The 25,065-nt window shown below is 43.0% G+C and overlaps 1 protein-coding gene across 1 annotated transcript in view; it reads left to right on the top strand.

The window, feature by feature from the left end:
• The window catches only part of LOC143978273 (steroidogenic factor 1-like), a 311,323-nt gene that overhangs the window by 175,436 nt on the left and 110,822 nt on the right, over positions 1-25,065 (top strand). Inside the window, exon 5 of the mRNA XM_077478843.1 lies at positions 4,964-5,083. Within this exon, the coding sequence (XP_077334969.1) occupies positions 4,964-5,083 (120 nt within the window). The remainder of the gene's footprint in view (positions 1-4,963; positions 5,084-25,065) is intronic.

The raw sequence follows: 25,065 nt of genomic DNA, 5'->3' as shown, positions 1-25,065 counted from the left end.
AAGAGAGACAGAGAGAGAGACAGACAGAGAGAGAGAGACAGAGACAGAGAGAGAGAAACACAGACAGAGAGAGAGACAGAGAGAGACAGAGAGAGAGAGACAGAGAGAGACAGAGAGAGAGAATCATGGCTGCTGAGCCCCTAACATTGTTGTCTATTTGCGTGATTCCATCAGCCACAGCTTGTCTGTGTCCTCTGTCCTCCTCCCTCTCCCCTCCCTGCTCATAGCTGTGTGCTTGCCCCCCCCTGCTCCTGCTCCTCTCATATCTGATCTGGGGCATTAGAACATCTGTCCCTGTGTAATGTAAAACTCAGCTGATCTATACCTGTGTAAACGGCTCCTACCGCTCAGCTGATTGTCAGCTCTTTTTCTCCTCTCTCCTCCTCCTCCACTGGCTGACGTCAGCAGGACGGCCTCAGCCCCGCCCACTTCAGCTCTGAGCTGGAGAAATAAGGGAGCTGATATGTCAGCTGAGCGCTCGGAATGCTGCTTATACAGGTACAGATCGGCCTTTTTTTTACATTACACAGAACAGGGACAAATGTTATTATGATACAGAGGGAATAACACTCTTTTAGTACAGTGGGTTAACAACCCCTTTAAGTATAAGTTTATTGAAAACCTTGTGGCAGAGGCATAACTAGAACCTTCAGGGCCATCGGTGCAAGAAACCATGATGCCCCCCCCCTTCCATCCGAGCCCCAGGCTTCCAATTTTGGGAGGGAGGGTGTCCATGGACATCCTCCCAAAACCGTGCTTCCCGCGTGCCCCCCTGGGACGTGCATCCAGCGCAATCACAGTGGGCCTTTACTATGTGATGTCCGCTGATCACATGTAAACAGACTTGCCGGTTATCCACAGCCCTTTAACTGTCAAGAATGTCAGCAAATTGTTTACACTGATAATCAGTGCCCCAATCATCAGTGCCCATCAATGCTGCCTATCAGTGCCCATCAATGTCGCCTACAAGTGTTACCTATCAGTGCTCATTAATGCTGCCTATTAGTGCCCATCAAATCTACCTATCAGCACCACCTATCATTGCTTATTAATGCTGCTTAACTTCATCCATCCGTGCCACCTATCAGTACTCTGCAATGCTGCTCATCAGTACACATCAATACTGCCTGAGTTCTGCCTATCAGTGTTCCTCAATGCCCATCAGTGCCACCTATAAGTGCCCATCTATGCCTCCTATCAGTGTCTCCTATCAGTGCTCATCAGTAAATCCTATCAGTGCCCCCTATCAAATGCTCATCAGTGCCCCCTATCAGTGCCCACTAGACATGTGCACACTGAAATATTTTGTTTCGGAATTTCGTTTTCGTCCGAAAAATACATTTATTTAGTTACTCTCGAAATTAGTTTTAATTTATTTTTAGTTTTTCATTAAAAATTGCATTCGTCCGAAAATCCAAATTAATTAAGGTCGAATCTGTCATTGAAGGCTTATGGTGTCTTTCGAAAGTTCAAAGAAGATTCGACTAAGCAGCTAAACTGTATGACTTCGTATAGTTTAGCTGCTCCGTCGAATCTTCTTAGAACTTTCGACACACACCATAAGCCAAAGATTCAACAATTGTTTGTTTTTCGCTGCTTTGTCCAATCTTTGTCGCTCATGTTGAATGTATATAGTTCAAACAGAAAATGGACTGGTGGTAGTGATCACTGATCAGACAGGTAACAAGATATAGAATATAGAATCTATATAGAATCTCAATCTATAATATAGAATCTATAATAATAAATCCCCCCCCCCCCCACAACACAGGCAGCCTCTGAGGCTATCACAACACTTGCAACACTAGTATCACTATAAGGTTCACAATACTAACACAATAGCAGCAGATTATTATGAAAAAGTTAAGTTGAACTGTAGCTTGCTTCACTATTGTTCTGCTGCTGTGATTATGCCTAATTGGTAAATAATTCAGGTTCGCTGACAAACCAGATAAGATTGACTGTCTTCTTAAATGATTCAGTGTCTATGTCTCTCTCTGCTAGCAATCGTAAGTGAAAGTAAGTTGGCTGTACATGTGTACTTAGTTCTAGCTATTTTACTGCGCCTCCTCTTTGGTTACAATCAGCCAATAACATTCATCATCATCATTGTTTTTATTTTACTTCCACCCAATTCCAGCAGCAATCTTTTCTCTCTGTCTCAAATCTTTCCTCTCTATGTCGAATCTTTTCTCTCTATGTAGAATCATCCTGGACTAATAGAGTTAAGGTTAGGCACATTCGACCACAGATTATATAGACACAGATTGTTATTGTCAGTGTCATGTCGAATTTCCTATCTATATCGAACTGTTGTCACAATGAAAATGAAAATAAAGCATTTGTTTATGTTGGATCTTTCGTTTTTCGGATTCTGCACTTTCGTTATCGTTTGTTAAAACGATAACAAAAATACCTGAAATTTGGACGAAAATGCATTCAGATGAAAATGAATGCACATGTCTAGTACCCACTAGTGCCTCCTATCAGTGCCCCCTATCAGTGCCCCCTAGTGCCTTCTCAGTGCCCCTATCAGTGGTCCCTATCAATGCCCCCTATTATTGTCCCCTATCAGTGCCCCCTAGTGCCTTCTCAGTGCCGCTATCAGTGCCCCCTATCAGCATTCCCTATCAGTGCCTTCTACCAGTGTCCCCTATCAGTGCCCCCTATCAGTGCCCCCTATCAGTGTCCCCTATCAGTGTCCCCTATCAGTGTCCCCTATCAGCGTACCCTATCAGCGGTGCCCCTTATCGGTGCCTTCTATCAGTGTCCCCTATCAGTGCCCATCGGAGTTCTCTGTCTTCCCAGAGGAGAGTGTGTCTCTCTGTAACAGCAGCACTGAGACACCGGCATTGACGTTTTATTTCCCCATTGTCCGTCCTTTATTGCACGGGATGACACGGGACACCCCTTCCCCCTTCTCCCCCCTCTTCTCTCCTGTGTGCTCCACGGGAAATGTGAGATCCTTAGCTTCACACTTGACTGCCTGCGGAGCACACAGGAGAGGGGAGGGGGGGGATGGGGTGCAGATCAGCTGTGTGTCCTGTGTCATCTCGTGCAAGAGAGGATGAACGAGGGGGAAATAAAATGTCAATTCCGGTGTCTCTGTGCTGCTGTAACATGAGAGACACTCTCTCCGCTCAGAGCCCTGTGAATAGCAATCCCACTGATGCCACCCCACAGTGACGGAATGCCAGGGCCCCATCACAACTGCGACTGTTGTGACCCTGGTAATTCCGCCACTGCTTTGTGGCAAAGGACGGATTCTACTCACAGAGACAATGTTTATTGTTCCCCTTTTATGTGCAGTCAAATTGTAATTTTGTTTGTTATTTCTGTTCTTGATTCACAAGGTTAACAACTTAGAAAATGTAAAGAAACAGATACAGCTGTAAGGAAACTTAGTTAAATAGCTGGGTTGTAGAGATGGTTTATTATGACAAAGAGAGCCACAGTCGATACTGAGAATTCAGTCATTAGCTTTCTGCATTTGGTGTTTATTAAATTACATAATAATGAAAATACAATTGCTGTTAACCTGACTCACCAAGAACAAATATGCAGTCGGTCAGAAGTCCTTATCACATACTATTTTGAATTAGTGATGCAATGTATTGACACTAGGGATGGGAGAGCCTTCCGAGAAGAGTTGAAGATGTTATAGCTGCAAAGGGTGGGACAATATTGAACCCTATGGACTAAGACTGGGTTGCCATTAAATCTTACTGTATGTGCATGTAAAGACAGGTGTCCCGATACTTTTGGTAATATAGTGTAGCAACTAAAGTGACTGGCCTCAGGTGATACAGAGATTAAACAAATCCTCCTACATAAGTTGTACCTGTTTATCTGTTGCCATCTCCTCCATGTAGTCTTCTAAAACACACACATCAATGGCTATTTCTCATATCCAGCAGGCAGGAGGTGGGGATCTGACATTACACACTGCATAGCATGGAGCAAGGAGCTGAGTGGAGGGAAAGAACACAACCTGTCAATCACCTTATGTGTGTGGAGGGTGCTGGGCCATCTGCCAAGATTTTGTGGTTTTAGGATAACCTGTCAGAAGTGACTAATGCAGAAAACGTTGGATTGAGGCTAGTTTACACTATAGAGAGATATGTTCTGTTCATTTCTTAATTTTAGAGATTTACATCCACATAAATTGTTTCTGAAAATCTGCATGTTTAGTGAGTATTAACAAATGTTAATAGTATCTGACACTCTTCAGACTAGTGTCAAAAATGTGACAAAATAAAAAAAAATACATATATCCTACAGCTTGACAGTAGCAATAACATAGCACCCCTTGCAAAAGAGACATGCAATGACTCTTCTTCAATAATACACACTTACCTGCCTGCTCACAGTTTTCTACTAAATGTACTGTACATTTAGTAGAACATACATTGAGTTGTGCATGTGCAGCTCAGCATGCATTGCCAGAACACTCAGGCTGTATCAGAATGACTGACTCCTACGCACATGCACATGGGATTGCGTCATCCCTCGTCGGCCAATCAAGAGGCCAAAAACCCAGCCCCCGATGAAAAGATGGCTGTTGAGGGACATAAATGCCACATCACTGGAAGGTGGCAGTGAGTATATTAGAGAGTTTAGTTCCACTTTGACATGTTTTCAATGCTATTACTATTGCAGTAAAATCACTGTCATTCTGTGTACAGAATAGATTTAGATGATAGATCTAGATAATACTTTCTAAGCAGTTCTAGAAACAGTTTCCTTTACTTAAAAAAATAAAAAAAAGAGGTTTAAACCATATGAATAAAAGGTGAATGTTGTAAGCACTACTGTATATATATATATATATATATATATATATATATATATATATATATATATATATATATATATATATATATATATATACATACATACACACATATATATATAAATTAAATTATGTTATATTACACAATTTATATATGTCCCTTTTTCTTAGGTGAGTGACCAGATGATTTTACTGCAGAATTGCTGGAGTGAGCTTCTGGTGTTTGACCACATCTACCGACAAATGCAGCACAGCAAAGAGAACAGCATTCTGCTAGTAACTGGACAGGAGGTAAGCAAGAAATACATGTTATTATTTACCGCTTGTTAAATAATGAAAAGCTGTTGAATCACTATTGCATAGCACAACATGATTGAATTTATGAATACTAGATGAAACAAAGGAAGAGTGTCTGTTTATAGCAAGCATATCGTGATTTTCCTACCAATCTTAACAACCTACGCTCAACCTATCTCCTTGCTCCCTTTTTCCTCTAAACTTCTTGAACACCTGGTTTACAACCAACTGAGTGACCACCTCATTAAGAATAACCTTCTTGATTTCCTTCAATCTGGATTTCGCCTTTAACACTTTACAGAAACTGCTCTTTTAAAACTCACAAATTACCTACTAACTGCAAAAACCAATGGACACTATTCTGTACTCCTACTTCTGGACCTTTCAGCTGCCTTTGACACGGTTGACCATCCCCTCCTCCTCAAAAAACTTTACTCCCTTGGTCTCTGTGACTGTGCTCTTCATTGGCTCTCATCCTACCTATCCCAATGCACCTTCAGTGTCACTTACAATTCTACTTCCTCCACTCCTCTTCCCTTCTCCATTGGGGTGCCCCAAGGTTCTGTTCTTGGACCTCTTATTTTCAATCTACACCTCTTCCCTGGGTCAGCCTCTTATGGCTTTAAATATTTCTACTCTGACGACACACAAATCTATCTCTCCACCCCTGAACTCAATCCATCAGTCTCCTCACGCATCACTAACTTACTAACAGACATATCTATATGGATGTCACACCACTTCCTCAAACTCAACTTGTCCAAAACCAAACTTAAAATATTTCCTCCCCCATGTGCCTCTTTCCCTGACTTATCTGAGCAATGGCACAACCATCCACCCATCCTCCCATCCTCAGTGTGCTAGGTGTTATCCTGGACTCTGAACTCTCCTTTCGGCCCCACATCCAATCACTTTCCAAAGCTTGCCGCCTCAACCTCCGCAACATCTCTAAACTACGTCCCTTTCTAACCAATGAAACCACAAAGCTCCTGATTCACTCCCTGGTTATCTCTCACCTTGACTAGTGCAACTCCCTCCTCATTGGCTTACCTTTAAATAGACTATCCCCCTTTTCAGTCCATCATGAATGCTGCTGCCAGACTCATCCACCTTACAAACCGTTCAGTGTCTGCTACCCCTCTCTGCCAATCCCTCCATTGGCTGCCACTTGCCCAAGGAATGAAATTCAAAATACTAACAATAAGTTACAAAACCATCCACAACTCTGCCCCCAGCTACATCACTAGCCTAGTCTCAAAATACCAACCTAATCACCCTCTTCGTTCCTCCCAAGACCTCCTGCTCTCTAGCTCCCGCATCACCTCCTCCCATATCCGCCTCCAGGACCTCTCCTGAACCTCACCCATCCTCAGGAATTCGCTACCCCAATCTGTCAGACTGTCTCCACATTTAGCCACTTTTAGACGATCCCTGAAAACTTTCCTCTTCAGATAAGCCTATCCTGCCTCCATCTAACAACTGCACTATTTTCTCCATTAGCTCATCCCCCACAGCTTTTGTATAACTTGACCCTCCCTGCTAGATTGTAAGCTCTAATGAGTAGGGCTCTTTGATCCCCCCGTACCGAATTGTATTGTAATTGTACTGTCTGCCCTAATGCTATAAAGCGCTGCATAAACTGTCAGCGCTATATAAATCCTGTATAATAATAATAATAATTTCACATGACATTCCCATTTCTAGTACAGGTGAAAAAATGGAATAAGATATCGGTGTCACTGTTAAAAAGAGAAGTAAGGGGTTTGGGTTTTTTCCAGATTTATACTTACCTAGGTGAATGCAGCATCTGTCCCCTATCAGCTCTAACACTGAGAACCAAGCGATCTTACACCGCAGATCGCTCAGTTCTCACAGCTCCCTGAGCAGAGAGCTGGTGACTATTGGTCACCTCTCTGTGCTCTGCCCCCTCCTTGCTCACTGGAATGCTGAGCTGCGGAGGGAGAGAGAGCGGCCAGCTCAGCTTTTCAGCCGCTCGCTGATAGGCTGAGCCAGCTGTCGGTCCAGACATGTGGGCTGATCCCAACTCCAGTGTTGGGATCTTGTCTGAGCCTGGACCAGCTCTGTGACATCAGCACACAGTGACAGCAGACTTCAGCCTGCTTTCATAACAAAATCAGTCTATTTAATCCAGTCCTAAATAGAGTTTTTTTCCAATACACAGGGATTAAAGTGTATGTAAACCCACTCCCATCAATTATAAAGTACTGCCATAGTGCTGAACAATAAGGATATACATGCCTCCTGCATGTATCCTGACCTTTCAAATGGGCAGAGACATGATGTCAGTAGACTCCCCGCCCACCTCTACACTCCCCTGGGTAGGAACGCGCAGGAGAGGCAGAGCGCATTCTGGTAAAAGCAGAGCGCGCTCAAGTCCCCCTGTCACCCACATCAATGTCCAGTGACAGTGGGATATGATCGGTGCTATGAGACAGCTGTGAGCACCGATCCACCCCATGCCTGGCTTTTCATCATCTGTTTCTCTCCCTCCCGTGGCTTTCACCTGAAAAGCCATGCAGGGGGGAGTCCGTGTTCCCAGCTGTCTACGTCGCACCGATCATCCCAGACTGTCCTCAGATTCTTCCTCCATCCCCGTGTCCTCCTCCACCCCCCTTGTCCCTCTCTGTGTGTCCACACCCCCACGCTGTGTCTTCCTCCTCCGCCCCCTTGTCCCCCGCTGCCGCGGGCTGCGTGGGGGGGGGGGATCTGTCAGGATGGAGAGCGGAGAAAGGGGCCGGCATGTCAATTACCAGCCTCTTTCTTTTTTGAATGGGACACAGAGCGTTCATTACCAATCGCTCTGTGACCTGTGAAAACTGAGCGGAGTAACCTGTGTGTTACTCTGCTTCCATTTATGAATGGACAGGAGCCGCTGTCTCCTCTCCATTCAATTTCAATGCAGAGAAAGGGACTGAGGAATCTGTATCCTCTGTCCCTTTCTCTGTCTCAAATGGGAGATGTTAGAGGTCTCTGTTTAGACCCCGGACATGTCACCAAAACCCCCAACAGGGCTGATAAAAAAATGGAAAAAAAAGATATAAAAAAAAAAAACAACTGACACCACAACCGCCCCCCCCATACCGACACAGTCCAGAGCCCCAAGACCACTGACACCGACCACTACCCCACTGACACTGACATCGTCCACTGATACCGACCACTACCCCACTGACATTGTCCACTGACACCGGCCACTACCCCACTGACACTGACATCATCCACTGACATCATCCACTGACACTGACCACTACCCCACTGACACTGACATCGTCCACTGACACTGACCACTACCCCACTGACAATGACATCGTCCACTGACACCGACCACTACCCCACTGACATCATCCACTGACACCGACCACTACCCCACTGACATTGACATTGTCCACTGACACCGACCACTACCTCACTGGAACTGACATCGTCCACTGACACCGACCACTACCCCACTGAAACTGACATTGTCCACTGACACCGACCACTACCTCACTGAAACTGACATTGTCCAGTGTCCACTGACACCGACCACTACCCCACTGAAATTGACATTGTCCACTGACACTGATCACTACCCCACTGGCACTGACATCGTCCACTGACACCGACCACTACCCCACTGACATCATCCACTGACACCGACCACTACCCCACTGACACTGACCACTGCCCCACTGACACCGACCACTGACACCAACCACCCCCTTTCCCAAAAGCACTGTGTAAAAATATATTTAAAAAATAAAACCCCACCCTCCCATCATTGTTAGAATAGTACAAAAATAAATTGTAAAAAAAAAATAAAAAAAATGAAATTGTAAAAATTTCTAAAAATAAAAAAATCCACTGGTCCCAAAAAACCTTAAAAAAAAAAAAAAATGAAATTGTAAAATAAAAGAATAATCTGACACTGTCCACTATCCTGACACCATAATGCATGTACTACCCATGTACTGTACACTCCTCATTTTTGTGATTCACACTGCATTGCTGTTCAGATCACATGCAATGTCTGTGCGATACGATAACAGCCATACAAACCGGGTTCTCCTCCTCACACACCGATCGTGTGTGAGGGGGAGATTGCGGTAACATCTCGTTACCGCTTACAGTGTACACACCAATCACACTCATTCCCCCCCCCCCCCCCCCAATAAAGAGGACCTGTCACCACCCATCCTAGTACCTGTCACTCACATCATCCACTGACACTGACCACTACCCCACTGACACTGACATCGTCCACGGACACTGACCACTACCCCACTGACAATGAAATCGTCCACTGACACCGACCACTACCCCACTGACATCATCCACTGACACTGACCACTACCCCACTGACATCGTCCACTGACACCGACCACTACCCCACTGACACTCACATCGTCCACTGACACCGGCCAATATCCCACTGACATTGACATTGTCCACTGACACCGACCACTACCTCACTGGAACTGACATCCTCCACTGACACCGACCACTACCCCACTGAAACTGACATTGTCCACTGACACCGACCACTACCTCACTGAAACTGACATTGTCCAGTGTCCACTGACACCGACCACTACCCCACTGAAATTGACATTGTCCACTGACACTGACCACTACCCCACTGGCACTGACATCGTCCACTGACACCGACCACTACCCCACTGACATCGTCCACTGACACCGACCACTACCCCACTGAAACTGACATCATCCACTGACACCGACCACTACCCCACTGACACTGACCACTGCCCCACTGACACCGACCACTGACACCAACCACCCCCTTTCCCAAAAGCACTGTGTAAAAATATATTTAAAAAATAAAACCCCACCCTCCCATCATTGTTAGAATAGTACAAAAATAAATTGTAAAAAAAAAATAAAAAAAATGAAATTGTAAAAATTTATAAAAATAAAAAAATCCACTGGTCCCAAAAAACCTTTAAAAAAAAAAAAATGAAATTGTAAAATAAAAAAAGAATCTGACACTGTCCACTATCCTGACACCATAATGCATGTACTACCCATGTACTGTACACTCCTCATTTTTGTGATTCACACTGCATTGCTGTTCAGATCACATGCAATGTCTGTGCGATACGATAACAGCCATACAAACCGGGTTCTCCTCCTCACACACCGATCGTGTGTGAGGGGGAGATTGCGGTAACATCTCGTTACCGCTTACAGTGTACACACCAATCACACTCATTCCCCCCCCCCCCCCCCAATAAAGAGGACCTGTCACCACCCATCGTAGTACCTGTCACTCACAGTCCATCAGAGTACCTGTCACAGTCCATCAGAGTACCCGAGTACCTGTCACAGCCCATCAGAGTACCCAAGTACCTGTCACAGTCCATCAAAGTACCCGAGTACCTGTCACAGCCCATCAGAGTACCCGAGTACTTGTCACAGCCCATCAGAGTACCCGAGAACCTGTCACAGTCCATCAGAGTACCCGAGAACCTGTCACAGCCCATCAAAGTACCCGAGTACCTGCCACAGCCCATCCGAGTACCCGAGCACCTGTCACAGCCCATCAGAGTACCCGAGTACCTGTCCCAGTCTATCTGAGTACCCGAGTACCTGTCACAGTTCATCTGAGTACCTGAATACCTGTCACTGTTCATCTGAGTACCTGAATACCTGTCACAGTCCATATGAGTACCTGAGTACCTATCACTGCCCTTCAGAGTACCCAAATACCAGTCACCAGGCCATCAGAGAACCTGTCACCAGGCCATCAGAGTACCCGAGTACCTGTCACCAGGCCATCAGAGTACCCGAGTACTTGTCACCAGGCCATCCGAGTACCAGAGTACCTATCTGCAGCCCATCAGAGTAGCCAAGTACCTATTTGCAGCCCATGCCTCATAGAATATACGTTGGGGTGTTTGCTTTTCAAAATGGGGTCATTTTGTGGGTAATTCCATTGTCCTGGTGCTCCAGGACCTTCAAAACTGTTATAGGTAGGAATGAAATGAGACGTGTCATTTATGCTCCTAGAACGACTGAAGGTACTACTTCAATGTTCGACCTCTCTATGTGACCAGGCTGTGTAAAAGTCCTACACATGTGGTATCGCCATACTCGGGAGGAGTAGCAGAATGTATTTTGGGGTGTAATTTTTGCTATATACATGCTATGTGTTAGAAATATCTTATAAATTGACAACTTTGTGTAAAAAAAAATGCGTTTTCATTTTCTTCCACATTTTTCAAAAACTTCTGGAAAAAAATGAACTGTTCAAAAGACTCATTATGCCAGATTATACGTTGGGGTGTTTGCTTTCCAAAATGGGTGCATTTTATGGGCAATTCCATTGTCCTGGTACTCTGGGGCCTTCAAAAGTGTAATAGGTGGCTGTGAAATGAAGTCATTTTTGCTCGTAGAACGCCTGAAGGTACTAATTCAATGTTGGTACTCTGTATGTGGCCATGCTGTGTAAAAGTCTCACACATGTGGTATACTCGGGAAGAGTAGCAAAATTTATTTTGGGGTGTAATTTGTTATATGCATATGCTGTGTTTGAGAAATAACCTGATAATATTTGTAAAAAAAAAAATAAAAAAAAAAATCTTCATTTTGCAAAGAATTGTAGGAAAAAATTACAACTTAAAAAAACTCACCATGCTACTTATTTAATACCTTGGAATGTCTACTTTCTAAAAAGGGGTCATCCTCTGGGACTGTGACATCATAATGGGCAGGGACATCATCAGGTGATGTCCCTATATAAGTTGCCGCGCGCCGCGGGCCTGCCATTGGGAGTGGAGGGAGCGACGAGGCAACATCTGAAGAGAAGAAGAGAAGAACAGAAGACGGCGACAGAAGACCGGGCCACCGCCTGTAAAAGAGCTAGAAGAAGGCGCGGTGGCCCGGCAAGAAGAACCGAAGAGGGGGACAAGACCCCCGAAGTCAGAAGAAGAGGGCGGCGGCGAAGAAGAAAGCCTGGCTCCTCCGCTAGCAAAAGAGCTAGCAGAAGATAGTGGAGGAGTCCGGCGAGAAGACCCCCGAAGACAGCCAGAAGACCCCCGGAGCTGTGCAATAAACTATTTTAACCCTTGTGTGTTGTGTTTATTTTTTTACTTTTTTTCATAGGTGAATGGGTAGGGGTACATTGTACCCCATACTCATTCACATAGGGTGGGGGGCCGGTATCCGGGGGCCCCCTTATTAAAGGGGGCTCCCGAATTCTGATAAGCCCCCCGCCTGCAGACCCCAACAACCAACAGCCAGGGTTGTCGGGAAGAGGCCCTTGTCCTCATCAACATGGGGATAAGGTGCTTTGGGGTGGGGGGGTGCAGCCCCCCTTCCCCAAGGCAAGGCAATGTAACATAAAGGGATATGCAATTTACTATTGACATATACACACACACCACAGGTTGAACTGGATGGACTGGTGTCTTTATTCAAGCTTGCCAACCATGTAACTATGCAATGTAGCTGGTCTTATCATATATGGAGGATGCAAAGAAGCCTTAGTTCCAAAAGCAAATCAATGGAAAAATGAAAAAGAAAAAAAAAACTGATATAAATAATAATCAACATTTATGTAAACCTTGGATGAGTATTCAGTTTAATGATCTATTTCACCGCTGTTTGTTTGAACATTTATCATGATTACCTTCTCTCTTACATGTTGGTACACAGTCTATAAACATGTGTCTTAGTTATGTTACAGAGTGCCTCTTTTCAAGGAAATGTCTTGCTACAGTTAGCTCTATTTGTTTTCTGTTAATAGAATATTTATGAAACCTACATCCTGGAGCTCCATTGTGATAAAGCATGCTTCCTGCGAGATACCAATATTACAGTCTGAATTCTTTCATATTTCTGTGTCCATTATATTATGCAGATTAATAGTAGTAAAAGCTACTTTAAATTCCACAATTGATTCTGTATTGCCATTATACATTATTCCAGTCTTATTTTTATCATTACATCCACTGCTTATACACAATAGTATAATATAATATTTCAGAGAAATATTAGTGTGCTATTGATGGGAGCAATAAGCAGCAGACTGTGCTGGGCCCCTGGATACTTGGAAAACTGTTCTAGCATTTGTTAATGGTGCACACTGCCTACAGCACATGTGCAGAGCAATTTATAATCCTGGTCCATTGTTGTATTCTGTAAGAAGCCAATTATGGCGCTGGATGCTGAGATGATGTAACTTCTGTACACATGTATAGGAATGACATCATCTCTACTGGCTTAATGGACAAAGAAGATGGAACAGTGATGGATGAAGTGATGAGGGACAGCACTGATCTGTCAGGCGGGCGGCTGGCTAAGCCCTTGTACACACGGTCGGACATTTCAACAACCAAATCCGTCAGATTTTGTCCGACGGATTTTATCTGACGGATTGTGTCCGAAACTGTTGCATACACACGGTCGGACAAAGTTGTCGGAAAATCCGATCTTTCCGAACGTGATGACGTAATTTTGCTGCGTACGTTCAGGCTAGTAGCCAATAGCTTTGATGTAGGAATTTGATCTGAGCATGCGTGGCACTTTGATCGGTATTCTCTACATATGATCGGAGTATGTCCGATCGGACCAGTTTGTCGGAAAATATTTCCAGCAAGTTGGAAAATTTGGTCCGACGGATATTCCGATGGAAACAGTCCGATGCATACCACACACAGTCGGATTATCCGACAAAATGGTCCGATAGGACACATTCCGACGGATTCTCCGACCGTGTGTACAAGGGCTAACAGTTAGGTGAATGTGCCATAATGTACAAGTATGCATAACCACTTGCTTCTCAAGCCTATTTTGGCACTTCTCACATAAATGTAAAAATCTGCTTTTTTTTTTTGCTAGAAAATTACTTAGAACCCCCATAACAAACATATAGCAGAGGCCCTGGAGAATAAAATGCTGGGTATTGCATTTTTTGATGCTACACGATATGTGTGCGGTGGTTTTTCTAATGCAAATATTTTGAAAAAAAATACACTAATGAATTTTAACTCATAAAACACAATATAATACCCAATTGTTTGGTAAAATATAAAATATAATGTTACACTGAGTAACTAGATACCTAACAAGTCTCGCTTTAAAATTGCATTCTCCCATGAAATAGCAGGTTACTAGTTTACACAGTAAGGTGCTAGTATTATTGCTCTTACTATGGTGTTCGCGATGGTACCTCACATGTGTGGTGCAATCACTGTTTACATATGTGTGCGCTGGGGGCACTTTCATTTTTTTTAAATTGAATTATTTATGTGATTTCATTTCTTTATACGCTGTCTCTTTCATTTTTTTTTTTTTATCAACTTCTATCGCAAGGGATGAGCAATATCATGGGCCATGACAGGTCCTCTACAATTCGACCCTATAGCTCTCCTATGCCCTACCTTGATTATTAAATCAAATGCTTTCACAGGCTGGTAATGGCCTGTTTACATTAGACCAAGCCATGAGTATTTTGACACTTCCGGTTTGTTAGATCATAGAGGCAATCAGGGAAGTTACGGCTCTCGGCCATCTCTGTGGTAAACAAGCAGAACCTCCAGCTTTAGTGTTGGGCTCCCTAATGGGACTGGAGAGCCCGGGAAGGTAGCGATCCAGAAGCCTGGTACCAAGGTCATGACTGCAGCTGCAGTCATGACTCTGGTTTAAGCACTTCAACTCAAGGATCTAAGGTTAACTAGTTACAGAATTTTCACTTGATAAAGTAAATGTTCTCTCACCATAGTAAATAATGTGAACTTTTTATACTCATATAGACAAATAACTCCAGTGCATTTTTTTTAATGTCTTATCTCACCAATTGTAAAAGTGGAACTAATCTGTATCTGATCTGAAAATGCTACTTAATTATTTTTTTAATATTCTCCATGCTTTATTTAGTTGAGAAATCACTTTGAAGCCCCCCCCCCCCATCATCTTAAATAACCTCCCTGGCGGTAATCCCGAGTCTGGCTCAGGTTGGGATTTTAGTTCCACGAGCGGTAACCTCGAGCCAGAGTCGGGATCGCATCGCTGGACAAAGGGAAAAGTTACTTACCTTGTCCCCTGGATCCAGCGATGTCCTCCGCGCTGTGTGATCGAGCTATCCTCCGCTTGATTCACACAGTGCCAGAGTGCCACCGAGCTCCGTTCCCTGCGACGTTACGGCGCACGGGAGCAGAGATCGGCGCCAAATTCAAAAAAGTAAAAGCACACAAAACACACACAGTACTGTAATCTTACAGATTGCAGTACTGTATAAAAAAATTACATACCCCCTTTGTCCCTAGTGGTCTGTGCAGTGCCCTGCATGCACTTTTATATTATAAATACAGTTTTTTCTGCCTGGAATTTGGAGATTGTCCATAGCAACCAAAAACTGTCCCTTTATGTCAAAAGTGATTTTAGACCAACTAGAAAACAGCGATAATAAATTATAATCACTTGCAGAATTGAGCGATAGCGATTTGTGTGGAAATTCATCATCAAACACTAAATCTAATCAAATTTCAGTGTTTTTTGATTTGATTACATTATTGAATAATTTTTATTATTATTTATTATATTATAAATTGTATCATACCCGGGATGTCTGCTAGACTCTGGTTTGAACAAATTTAAGTGAGTTATTCCTAAGAATTACAGGACTACAATATAAAACGCCAAATTTCCATGCAAAAGAATTGTACCGCTTTCAGCACCTAAAACCAGAACCAATCATGCCGCCAGGGAGGTTAACAACATATGATTTATGTAGGAGGGTGTCCTTATCTGAGAAAAAAAAAACATTTCCCCTCCTCCAGATGGAGTAAAAAAAAAAATGCTAATAAAAGCTCATTGGATGCATGACATCAATTCAAACAAAGCTATAAACCAGGACACAACTGAAGAAATGTAATTAAAAAAAAAGTAGATATGATATACCTTCCTATCAATTTACTAAGGCTAACTGCATAAGGATTAAAAATAGGTTTTGTTGATTAGGAAATACTTGTTCCACTTTAAAGCATACCTGGGGTAAAGATAGAGGGGGCAGGTCTAGCGGGGCATCATTGGGAGGTGCACTGGAGCCTGGAACAGCTGGCAGCCTCTTCATGACGTCACACCAAAACATGGCAGCGAAGGACTAAGCTCTGAGAGAGGAGAAGAGGATCTCAGCTGGACCATGATGGATATCTGAAATGTACAGATAGAGGGGGTAGAGGTTTGTTGAAAGGGTCAAATGCAAAATAGAAAAAGGAAAACATTTTTAATACAATAAGAAAGTATTGAACACTAAAATGCTATAATATCTAAATATAAGGTCCCTCCACACTATATTTAAATTATTATATATCTAAATATAAGGACCGCACAATATTTCCCCTTTACAGATGTATTATAAATGCCTTTGTAGTCATTAGAACCACTGTATGATGTTTAATATTTTTATTTGTGTTCTTTCAAACATAGTTCATTATATCACAATATTATTTTGAATTCACAATATTAATTTGCCTGCAAAATGAACAAGTGACATTTTGGCATGAGTCATTGATAGATAACTTATTAGTCTACGTTCTTATGTCAGGAAAGTCATCATGCTGGTTGGGCCAAAGCAGATGCCTCTTGTTTAGTGTCGTTTTTTGCTGGGCTACAGGATTGTTTTTGCACAAAAGCTGCAAACAATGAGGGAGCAGGGAAATACAAAGTATCCACAAACACAGACAGAGAGAGCTTTGTCAGGTCTTTCAGCAGCACTCAATAGGGGGACAGTGCGATCAGGAGCAGCCTGTTTCTCAAGAGAAGACTCATCCCCCATGTGTATTTACAGAAGGAGCTGTGTGAACAAGCTGATGAAAGTAATGAGTAGCTAACAGAGTTTTTTCCAGACAAAGGTAATGTGAAAAGAGGAAATTGAAAATATGTAAGTTAAGCACGTCTTAATTAGCATTTGTTCCCATCATGGATTTCTATTTTTACACATTTCTCACACTTCACATTGGCTCTCTGAAACATGTATTCTATCTCACTGATGGTGTCTAAATCATAACCACAAAGCTAAGATGCAACTATAATGCGTTGTCTTCACCATGCAGGTGCGATGGCACATGCATTTCTGGCCGTTTTCAGCACATTCCAGCTTGTCATGGCTATTCGTTTCAATAAGCTGCCCTACTCATGGAATACAGACAAAAGAAGTCCCTGACAATATTGAAAAATTGAGCTACAGCAGAACACACCGCACCATATGTTTTGGCACACATGAAATTGTGCATACAATTCTGATAAAAGAAATTGGGTTCGCAAATGAGGGTTCTATTAGGATATAATAGCACCATGGAGTGTCTGCTAAAGGGCAACATATTTCTGTGTGCTCATCAGGAAAGCATGTCAATTTGCACATGTTCCTGACAAGCACAGGGTGTGGAAATAGGCTAATGCCGCATACACACGACCTGACTTTTCGAGGGACTAGGTCCGACGGACTTTCGGCGGAGTTCTGACAGAGTTCTGATGGAGTTACTGACGGACTTTCCAAATGAACAGACTTGGCCACACACAATCGCACCAAAGTCCGACGGATTTGAACGTGATGACGTATGACCGGACTAGAATAAGGAAGTTCATAGCCAGTAGCCAATAGCTGCCCTCGCGTCAGTTTTTGTCCATCGGACTAGCATACACACGAACGGATTTCTCGGTCCGGCGGAGTTCCGGTGGAAAAATTTAAAACATGTTCTATTTCTAAAGTCCGCCAGATTTTTGGCAAGCAAAGGTCCGATGGAGCCCACACAAGATCGAATTGTCCGACGGACTCGTTCCGTCGGACCTTTGCTGTCAAAAAGTCCAGTCATGTGTACGTGGCATTAGGGATGCAGAGAGATAACTATGTTTTTGGGCCCATGAGGTCAGGTGGCCCAACTTTGACTGGTATACCTCTGCCACAGAAAATACGTTTTTAACCAAGTAAAAACAGGTTCAAGTGCAAACAGTTTTACAGGCTGCATGTATCGAAAGTGTAGCAGATCTCCCATAAAATAGAAAAAAACAATGGAAATTATTTCATATAGTCACATAGACATATACGGTACGTATTTTGTGGATTGAAAGCCTCCAAATTATCCTTTTTACTAGCTATCAGAGTTCATCAAAATGGGAGTTTTTAGGGTTATGACCAGGGATGAGCATTGTAATTTTGGCAAAATTGATTTCAAAATTGATTTCACTGTGAAATTACAAACTTTTCTATCAGCAAAATTTCCGCTAATTCAAAATTCTCAACTTCACTCTTTGGGAGGCAAAATTAGTTTAAAGTGTAAGTTTACATTTTTGCAAAAAAATGAAAAGGTGAACTAACACCATAAATTCTCTCCATCAAAAGCCCCACTCCTTTTTCCTGCCTTTCCTTAGGGCTTTCAGGATGGATCAGAGTGGTTCTTTCAAATCCCCAAACTGTTTGACGTGCTGCATAGGCAGTGACAGTTCATCACCCAGGGAGGTAAGTGCTGCAGGTACCGGGGGTGGGAAAAGTGTAGGGTGTTAGGTCACTTTTTCTTTTTCTGTGAAAGGATGAACTTACACTTTAAAAATATCTATAGAAATCCCTTTTCCCACCTACATTTAAAAAAGTAAAAACAAACACAGATTACCCAGAAATGGCTTACCTCTCCGCAAGCTATCCTCTCTTCAGTCTATCATGAATGCCGCTGCCAGACTCGGCCACTTTACCAACCGTTCAGTGTCCGCCACTCCTCTCTGCCAATCCCTCCACTGGCCTCCCATTGTCCAACAAATAAAATTCAAAACACTAACAATAACATACAAAGCCATTCACAATTCTGCCCTGAGCTACATCACTAATCTTATCTCCAAATATAACCCAAACCATCCTATTCGCTCCTACCAAGACCTTATGCTCTCTAGCTCCCTTGTCTCCTCCTCCCATGCTAGTCTCCAGGACTTCTCCAGAGCCTCTCCCATCCTCTGGAACTCACTACCACATTCTGTCTGGCTATCTTCCACTCTGTCCACTTTTAGGCGATCCCTGAAAACTCATCTCTTCAGGGTGGCCTATCCTGCCTCCAGCTAACAACCAAATCTTCTCCTCCCCTAATCAGTTCATCCCTCACAGTCCCTATCTTTTGTTTCACCAGACCCTTCCTCTTAGATTCCAAACTCCTAGGAGCAGGGCTCTTCTAACCCTCTTGTTTTGAATTTCACTGTTGGTGTAGTGTCTCCCTACATTGTAAAGCCTTGCACAAACTGTTGGCCCTATATAAATCCTGCATAATAATAATAATAAAAATGCTGAAGTTGTGTTAAAACACAGGTTCTTTACTTTACAAATAGGTTGTGTTGGTCGGGTAAATTAATGTAGGGATGGTAACATTCACCTTTACCCATTGCAGTAACACGTATACAGTATGCAGCAGCAATAAAAGTTGTTCTTAACACTCAGCTGGCAAATGTATTAGTCCATGACAGTCTGAGGTTGTGTGCTATGAGCTTGCACACTGCACGTTTCCAGCATACTGACTTTGCTGTCTCTGGCAGTGCTCTGATCATGTCTTCTAATCAGGAGCCAGCAGGATAGATTCCCAATCATGTAACCACTGTGAGAGCCAATCACAGTGATCACATGATGAGGAAGCTGCTCCACCTACGGGCTATAAAGCCCAGTTAAACAACCATCAGGAAGCCCCAGGATGCTGAGTAAAGGAATGTAGAAAGAAAGTGAATGCAAAGAGGTTATGATGTAAATGAAAAGCATATCCATCCATCCATCCATCCATCCATCCATCCATCCCTCCCTTCCACCCCACTCCTATACATTCATACTTTGAAATACACTTTACAACTCAATCTAATGCAAGGAAACAGAGTATGTGCTTAAAGACCTGTGCATGTGCATGGAATTGGTCACCAACAAGGTGTGCATTGGAACTGACTTTGGTGCCCAGTGGCCTATTTAAAACATGGCAGAATAGAAGATAATTGCTGAGAGGTAATTTGCTTCTGTGACCTGTGATTAGACCCTGTGCTCGCATCTGTGTCCTGACCCAGCTTTATCCTGACTCTACTTGATCTTAATATTCCATTGTTTACCCCATCTTGTGACCTTGTCTTCTGTGTACTGATTCAGTACCTTTTCTGCTCACCTGATACATAACTTGGCTTGGCCAAGACTCTGCTTCTGCTTCCTGATTCTGCACTTCTGCTGCTGGTTGTAGCTACTGCCTGCCTGTCTGACTTTGCCTCTAGAATTGGCATCTGACAGCTTCTGTGCTGCCTTCTGCACAGTTCCCAATCTTGAACTCGCTGCATCTTCTGCACCACCCAGGGCATCTTCTGGCCAGGATCTTCTACAGGCACCCATGTCAGTATGTGCCTTGTTATGCCCTGTCATCGTCGCCACAATAAAATGGGACATGAGGTGTAAGGGAAACCCTCTTGTCAACTTGGCCTCTATCAGGTGACAGTCCATTATCAAGTGAACCTCTTGTAGCACCTTTTATTAAGAGGGGAGACCAGTAATCCAGTGACATCCTCACCCTGCTACAGTCTTTTAGGCCCTCAGAGGACCCTAACACTGAAAAGCCTATAGGAAGTGTCTATGCCACCCAGGCAACTGAAAAACTACCCTTCCACTCTGCAGATTTAAGTAAAATAAGTTTTTTTCAATACAGTAATTAGTTGAGGTGGGTGGGCTTAAAGGCTAGTACGAGGGGTGGAGCAGTAACAGGTATCAGTTTTAAGCAATATATATATATATTTATTGCTTTTAATGTTATGCTTTTTTCAGCATAAGATAGTCACTGAATACAAAAAATAAGTTTGCTTTAATTTTCTTTGAATTTAAAATATTACTGATTACAAGTATAAGTAGCAGCTGTTGTTCAACACTGCAAATAAAAAAAAAACAGTCAAGGGTTTGAATATATTTGCAAGGCACTGTACATACCGAACATAATGCTGCCTCCACAATGGTAAGCATTCTTAGATTTGCTGTCATCAGCCACCTTTTTTTATTTGTACATCTTAGGTTTGTTCTTTCAATGTCGCTTCTGTGCATGCTTTTTTCTGTACTTCAGTAAACATTTAGAAACTGAATGTACCAGAGTTGTCTGTCATATTAAATGCAGGCTTTTCTTAGCAGGTGCTTTGCAATTAGGTCAGCACTCATTTTCAATAATCCAGTCAAAAGCACAAAGCAGACATCTTTGTTATATCTCAACATGTACACAGGCATACCCCACTTTTAAGTACACAATGGGGTTTATTTACTAAAGCTGGAAAGTGCAAAATCAGGCTCACTTCTGCATTGAAACCAATGAGCTTCCAGGTTTTATTACCAAAGATTAATTGAAAAAACTGGGGTTAGAAGCTAATTGGTTTCTATGCAGAAGTGAGCCTGATTTTGCACTTTCCAGCTTTAGTAAAAAAAAAAACATTGTGTACTTAAAGGTGGGGTATGCCTGTAATGATAACACATTTAATATGCTAGTTGGCTTATATTTGACTTTTGATATTATATAATGCTGTGACATGTTTGTCAAGAAAAGACGTGATCAAAAATATTCCAGCCATAAGCAACTATCTCCAAAGAGTGTAAGTGCTAAAAGTGCTTTAAAATCTTTAAGTCTACCTTTTTGCAAATAAAAACAACAACAAAAAACAGGCTTTGACAGTGATATGTCTTGTCATGGTGTCAAAAAGGGTATATATCATACAGGGGGTGAGTCCTCAATGGTGCAGATTGAGGAGCTCCAGCATGGCTAGTCTATGTCATAAAAGCTAGTTTTACAGTTTTCTCTAGGATTGGTAACTCATGGATAGGGTTCTCCAGTCTGGAAGCTTAGAAGAGTCTTGGAAGGGATGCAGCCTCTAACCATGTTGACTGGAGACCAGCAGTCTGATGGTGCAGGTATGCATAGCCTTTTTAATTAAAGATCAGTCTGTGATTCAGGGCTTCTTTTCCCTAGAGAAAATCTGGTGGATAAGTGTGTGCGTGGAATGACATTAGAAGTGTATCTACCCTGGTCTCATGGAAGGGTGGCCAGATCTGACCAGGCTGTGGTCTGAAAGTAATTCTAAGAGGCTGTGTTTGTAACTGAGCAGGAACCTGTACAGTCAAAGGTGAGCATAGTTTTGATAGCCAGGAGGCTAAAAAATTTATATTTTTGTCATGGTGATTCTGAATACCTGCGAGGATAACCTTGTGAGGTTTTTTTAAATTAACTGTTAACATGGATGTAGACTTTAACAATACATTTCTCTTATTTTCTCCCTTTCAGTCTGGTAAAACAGAACTAACTGCTGAGCATCTCAAACTGAAAACTCTGTTTCATACACTTTTAATATTAAAAAAAAACTCACCCATCCATCCATGTCACCATGCTTTATTTTGCTGAGAAATCACTTTGAAAAAACATACCCTAGCATTTCTGGCTGTGGCCATCTTGAGTAAGGGCAGAAGATTAATGTAGAATTTACTTCCTGCAATCTATCTGCCCTTAGCTCAGGCATGCAGACGGGGGGGGGGGGGGGGCGTGCTTAGTTGAGAAAGCCCCTCCTGAAACCTCTGGAATGTATCACATAATTTTCCCTATGCCTGGAAACCAGGAATAACTATAGAAATATAAAAAAGAATACAGTATTTCGAATAAGTAAATATTATATCCTCTCCTATCTATTTACTAATGCTAGAACCATAAAGAGTTATATATACCATTGAAAGCAATGAATTATATCAGTTTGACAAGTTAAAAAATAGCTATTCATTCAGCCAATAACCTTGGGAGCTGATAGTTTCCTCTGCCTCTGGACTGTTATCAATTAGCATTACTCCCTGCTATATCTGTGGATTAAAAAACACCTTCCCCTGTTATGGAGACGGGTGGGAGGTGCTAGATAGTCCTAACACAATGTTACGTAGTCCTAATATACTCCCTGTTCTAGGGTGACAATGCTGCTTAGTATGGTTGCCACCCTAAGGCCGGGTTCACACTGCTCCGACATGGAAGTCAAACGACTTCCGCTCTGACTTTGCCCTAAGACTTCATGTCTGACTTCCATGTGACTTCAATGAATGGGATCCGACTTTGATCTCACAATACCAGGCCCTTTAAGTCTGGTATGAATCGTGAGGGGAAACCCCTCACCAAAATAAAAAAAAGAAATGGTGTGGGCCCCCCAAGACCATACCAGACCCTGGAATTTGAGGGGAAACCCCATGGCAAAAAAAATGGTAAGGGGTCCCCCCAAAATCCATACCAGACCCTTATCCAAACACACAGCCCAGCAGGTCAGGAAAGAAGAGTGAGCGAGTACCCCCCCAGACCAATCAAGGCCACATGCCCTCAGCATGGGGGTGTGGGTGCTTCGGGGCAGGGGGGGCTTTGTGCCCTCCCACCTTAAAGCACCTATGTACTGGTTTTATTATTTTTTACACTTTTTTGTGTGAATGAGTAGGGGTACAATGTACCCCTACTCATTCACATAGGGTGGAGGCCGGGATCTTGGAGCCCCCTTTTTAAAAGGGGCTTCCAGATTCCGATAAGCCCCCCGCCCGCAGACCCCCCACACCCCCAGGGTTGTCGGGAAGAGGCCCTTGTCCCCATCAACATGGGGACAAGGTGCTTTTGGGTTGGGGCCGCAAAGCTATGACACAGCCATTACACCTAAGAATTAGTAGGCTCCTTTATGTTATAAGTTTGTTTTTGTGTGTTTAATAACTCTTAGCCCTTGTACACACTGTCGGACATTCCGACGGAAAATGTCCGATCAGACCGTGTTGTCGGATAATCCAACCGTGTGTGGTCTCCATCGGACTGTTTCCGTTGGAATATCCGACGGACCAAGTTTTCCAGCTTGGCTATAAAATTTTCCGACAACATGATCCGATTGGATCTTGTCCGATCATGTGTAGAGAATTCCGATCAGACAAAGTGCCACGCATGCTCAGATCAAATTCCTACACCAAACTATTGGCTACTAGCCTGATGGTAGTCCCGTCGTAAAGAAATTACGTTATCACGTTCTGAATGATCAGATTTTCCTACAACTTTGTCCGACCGCGTGTTTGCAACAGTTTCGGACAAAATCCGTCGGACAAAATCCGACGGATTTGGTTGTCAGAATGTCTGACCGTGTGTACAAGGGCTTACAGTTAAACACCTCTTTTGAGCTTTTTTTTTCAATAATTGTTCAGGTGGTGTGGAGGACCACTATTGAGTATATTTAAGAGGCCATACATGTTATATTGGAGTCAACTGGTGGCTCTTTGTGCTCTGTGGACTTCTGGAAAACATAAATATAGGATAAAGGATAAAAGTGCTATTTCTGTATATAAAAATCCAGAATAATATTTAATTTATCATTGTCAAGGAAAAGCCAATTCTTTTCAGGGGTTGTGAAAAGTCTCCATTCCTTAGAGCTATTAGCATATAAATCATAGATATAATCAATGTGTTATCTAAAACAACAGTATAAAAAATACTAACAGATAAGAAACAAGATCTATATATATGTAGGAAGGCCAGTATGGTGGCCTGAATTTATGGGAGGAGCCCGGAGGGTATTTAACCAGCCCGCTCGCCTGTGGTCTTTGTCGGTTTCCGGTGCGCGGCACTACGTCACTAGGCCGACGGCTCGTGTTTCGTTTCCATTCGGACAAAACGTCTCTCTCGTGGTTTTCTTTCCCGTTCGTTTGTACAACGTCGCCGGCTCTGTACAACGTCGCCAGCTCGACTGCCGCAGGTAAGGGTCTCGATTGACCTTCCTGTACTATTTTTAGTGTCGTTAAAACCTGAAATATCGAATCGTTCGTTATGATACCGGTTGTTATCACTCAATACGCTCCAATTTCGCAGCGCCCTTCATTTCACGGGCGTCATTTCGGTAGATATTGCTGGTAGGAAAAACTGCACTGTTTTAGTACTTGTTATATAGTCTCGTTACCGTGTTCCACAGTCAAAATCGTTGCCAGTCGTGTC

The sequence above is a fragment of the Lithobates pipiens genome, unplaced genomic scaffold (genome assembly GCF_037356315.1).
Source record: "Lithobates pipiens isolate NorthernLeopardFrog02 unplaced genomic scaffold, aLitPip1_a1.2 Scaffold_1, whole genome shotgun sequence".
NCBI classification, from domain to species: Eukaryota; Metazoa; Chordata; class Amphibia; order Anura; family Ranidae; genus Lithobates; species Lithobates pipiens.
Note: the sequence above shows the minus strand (reverse complement) of the source record. Positions and strands in the feature narration are given on the sequence as shown.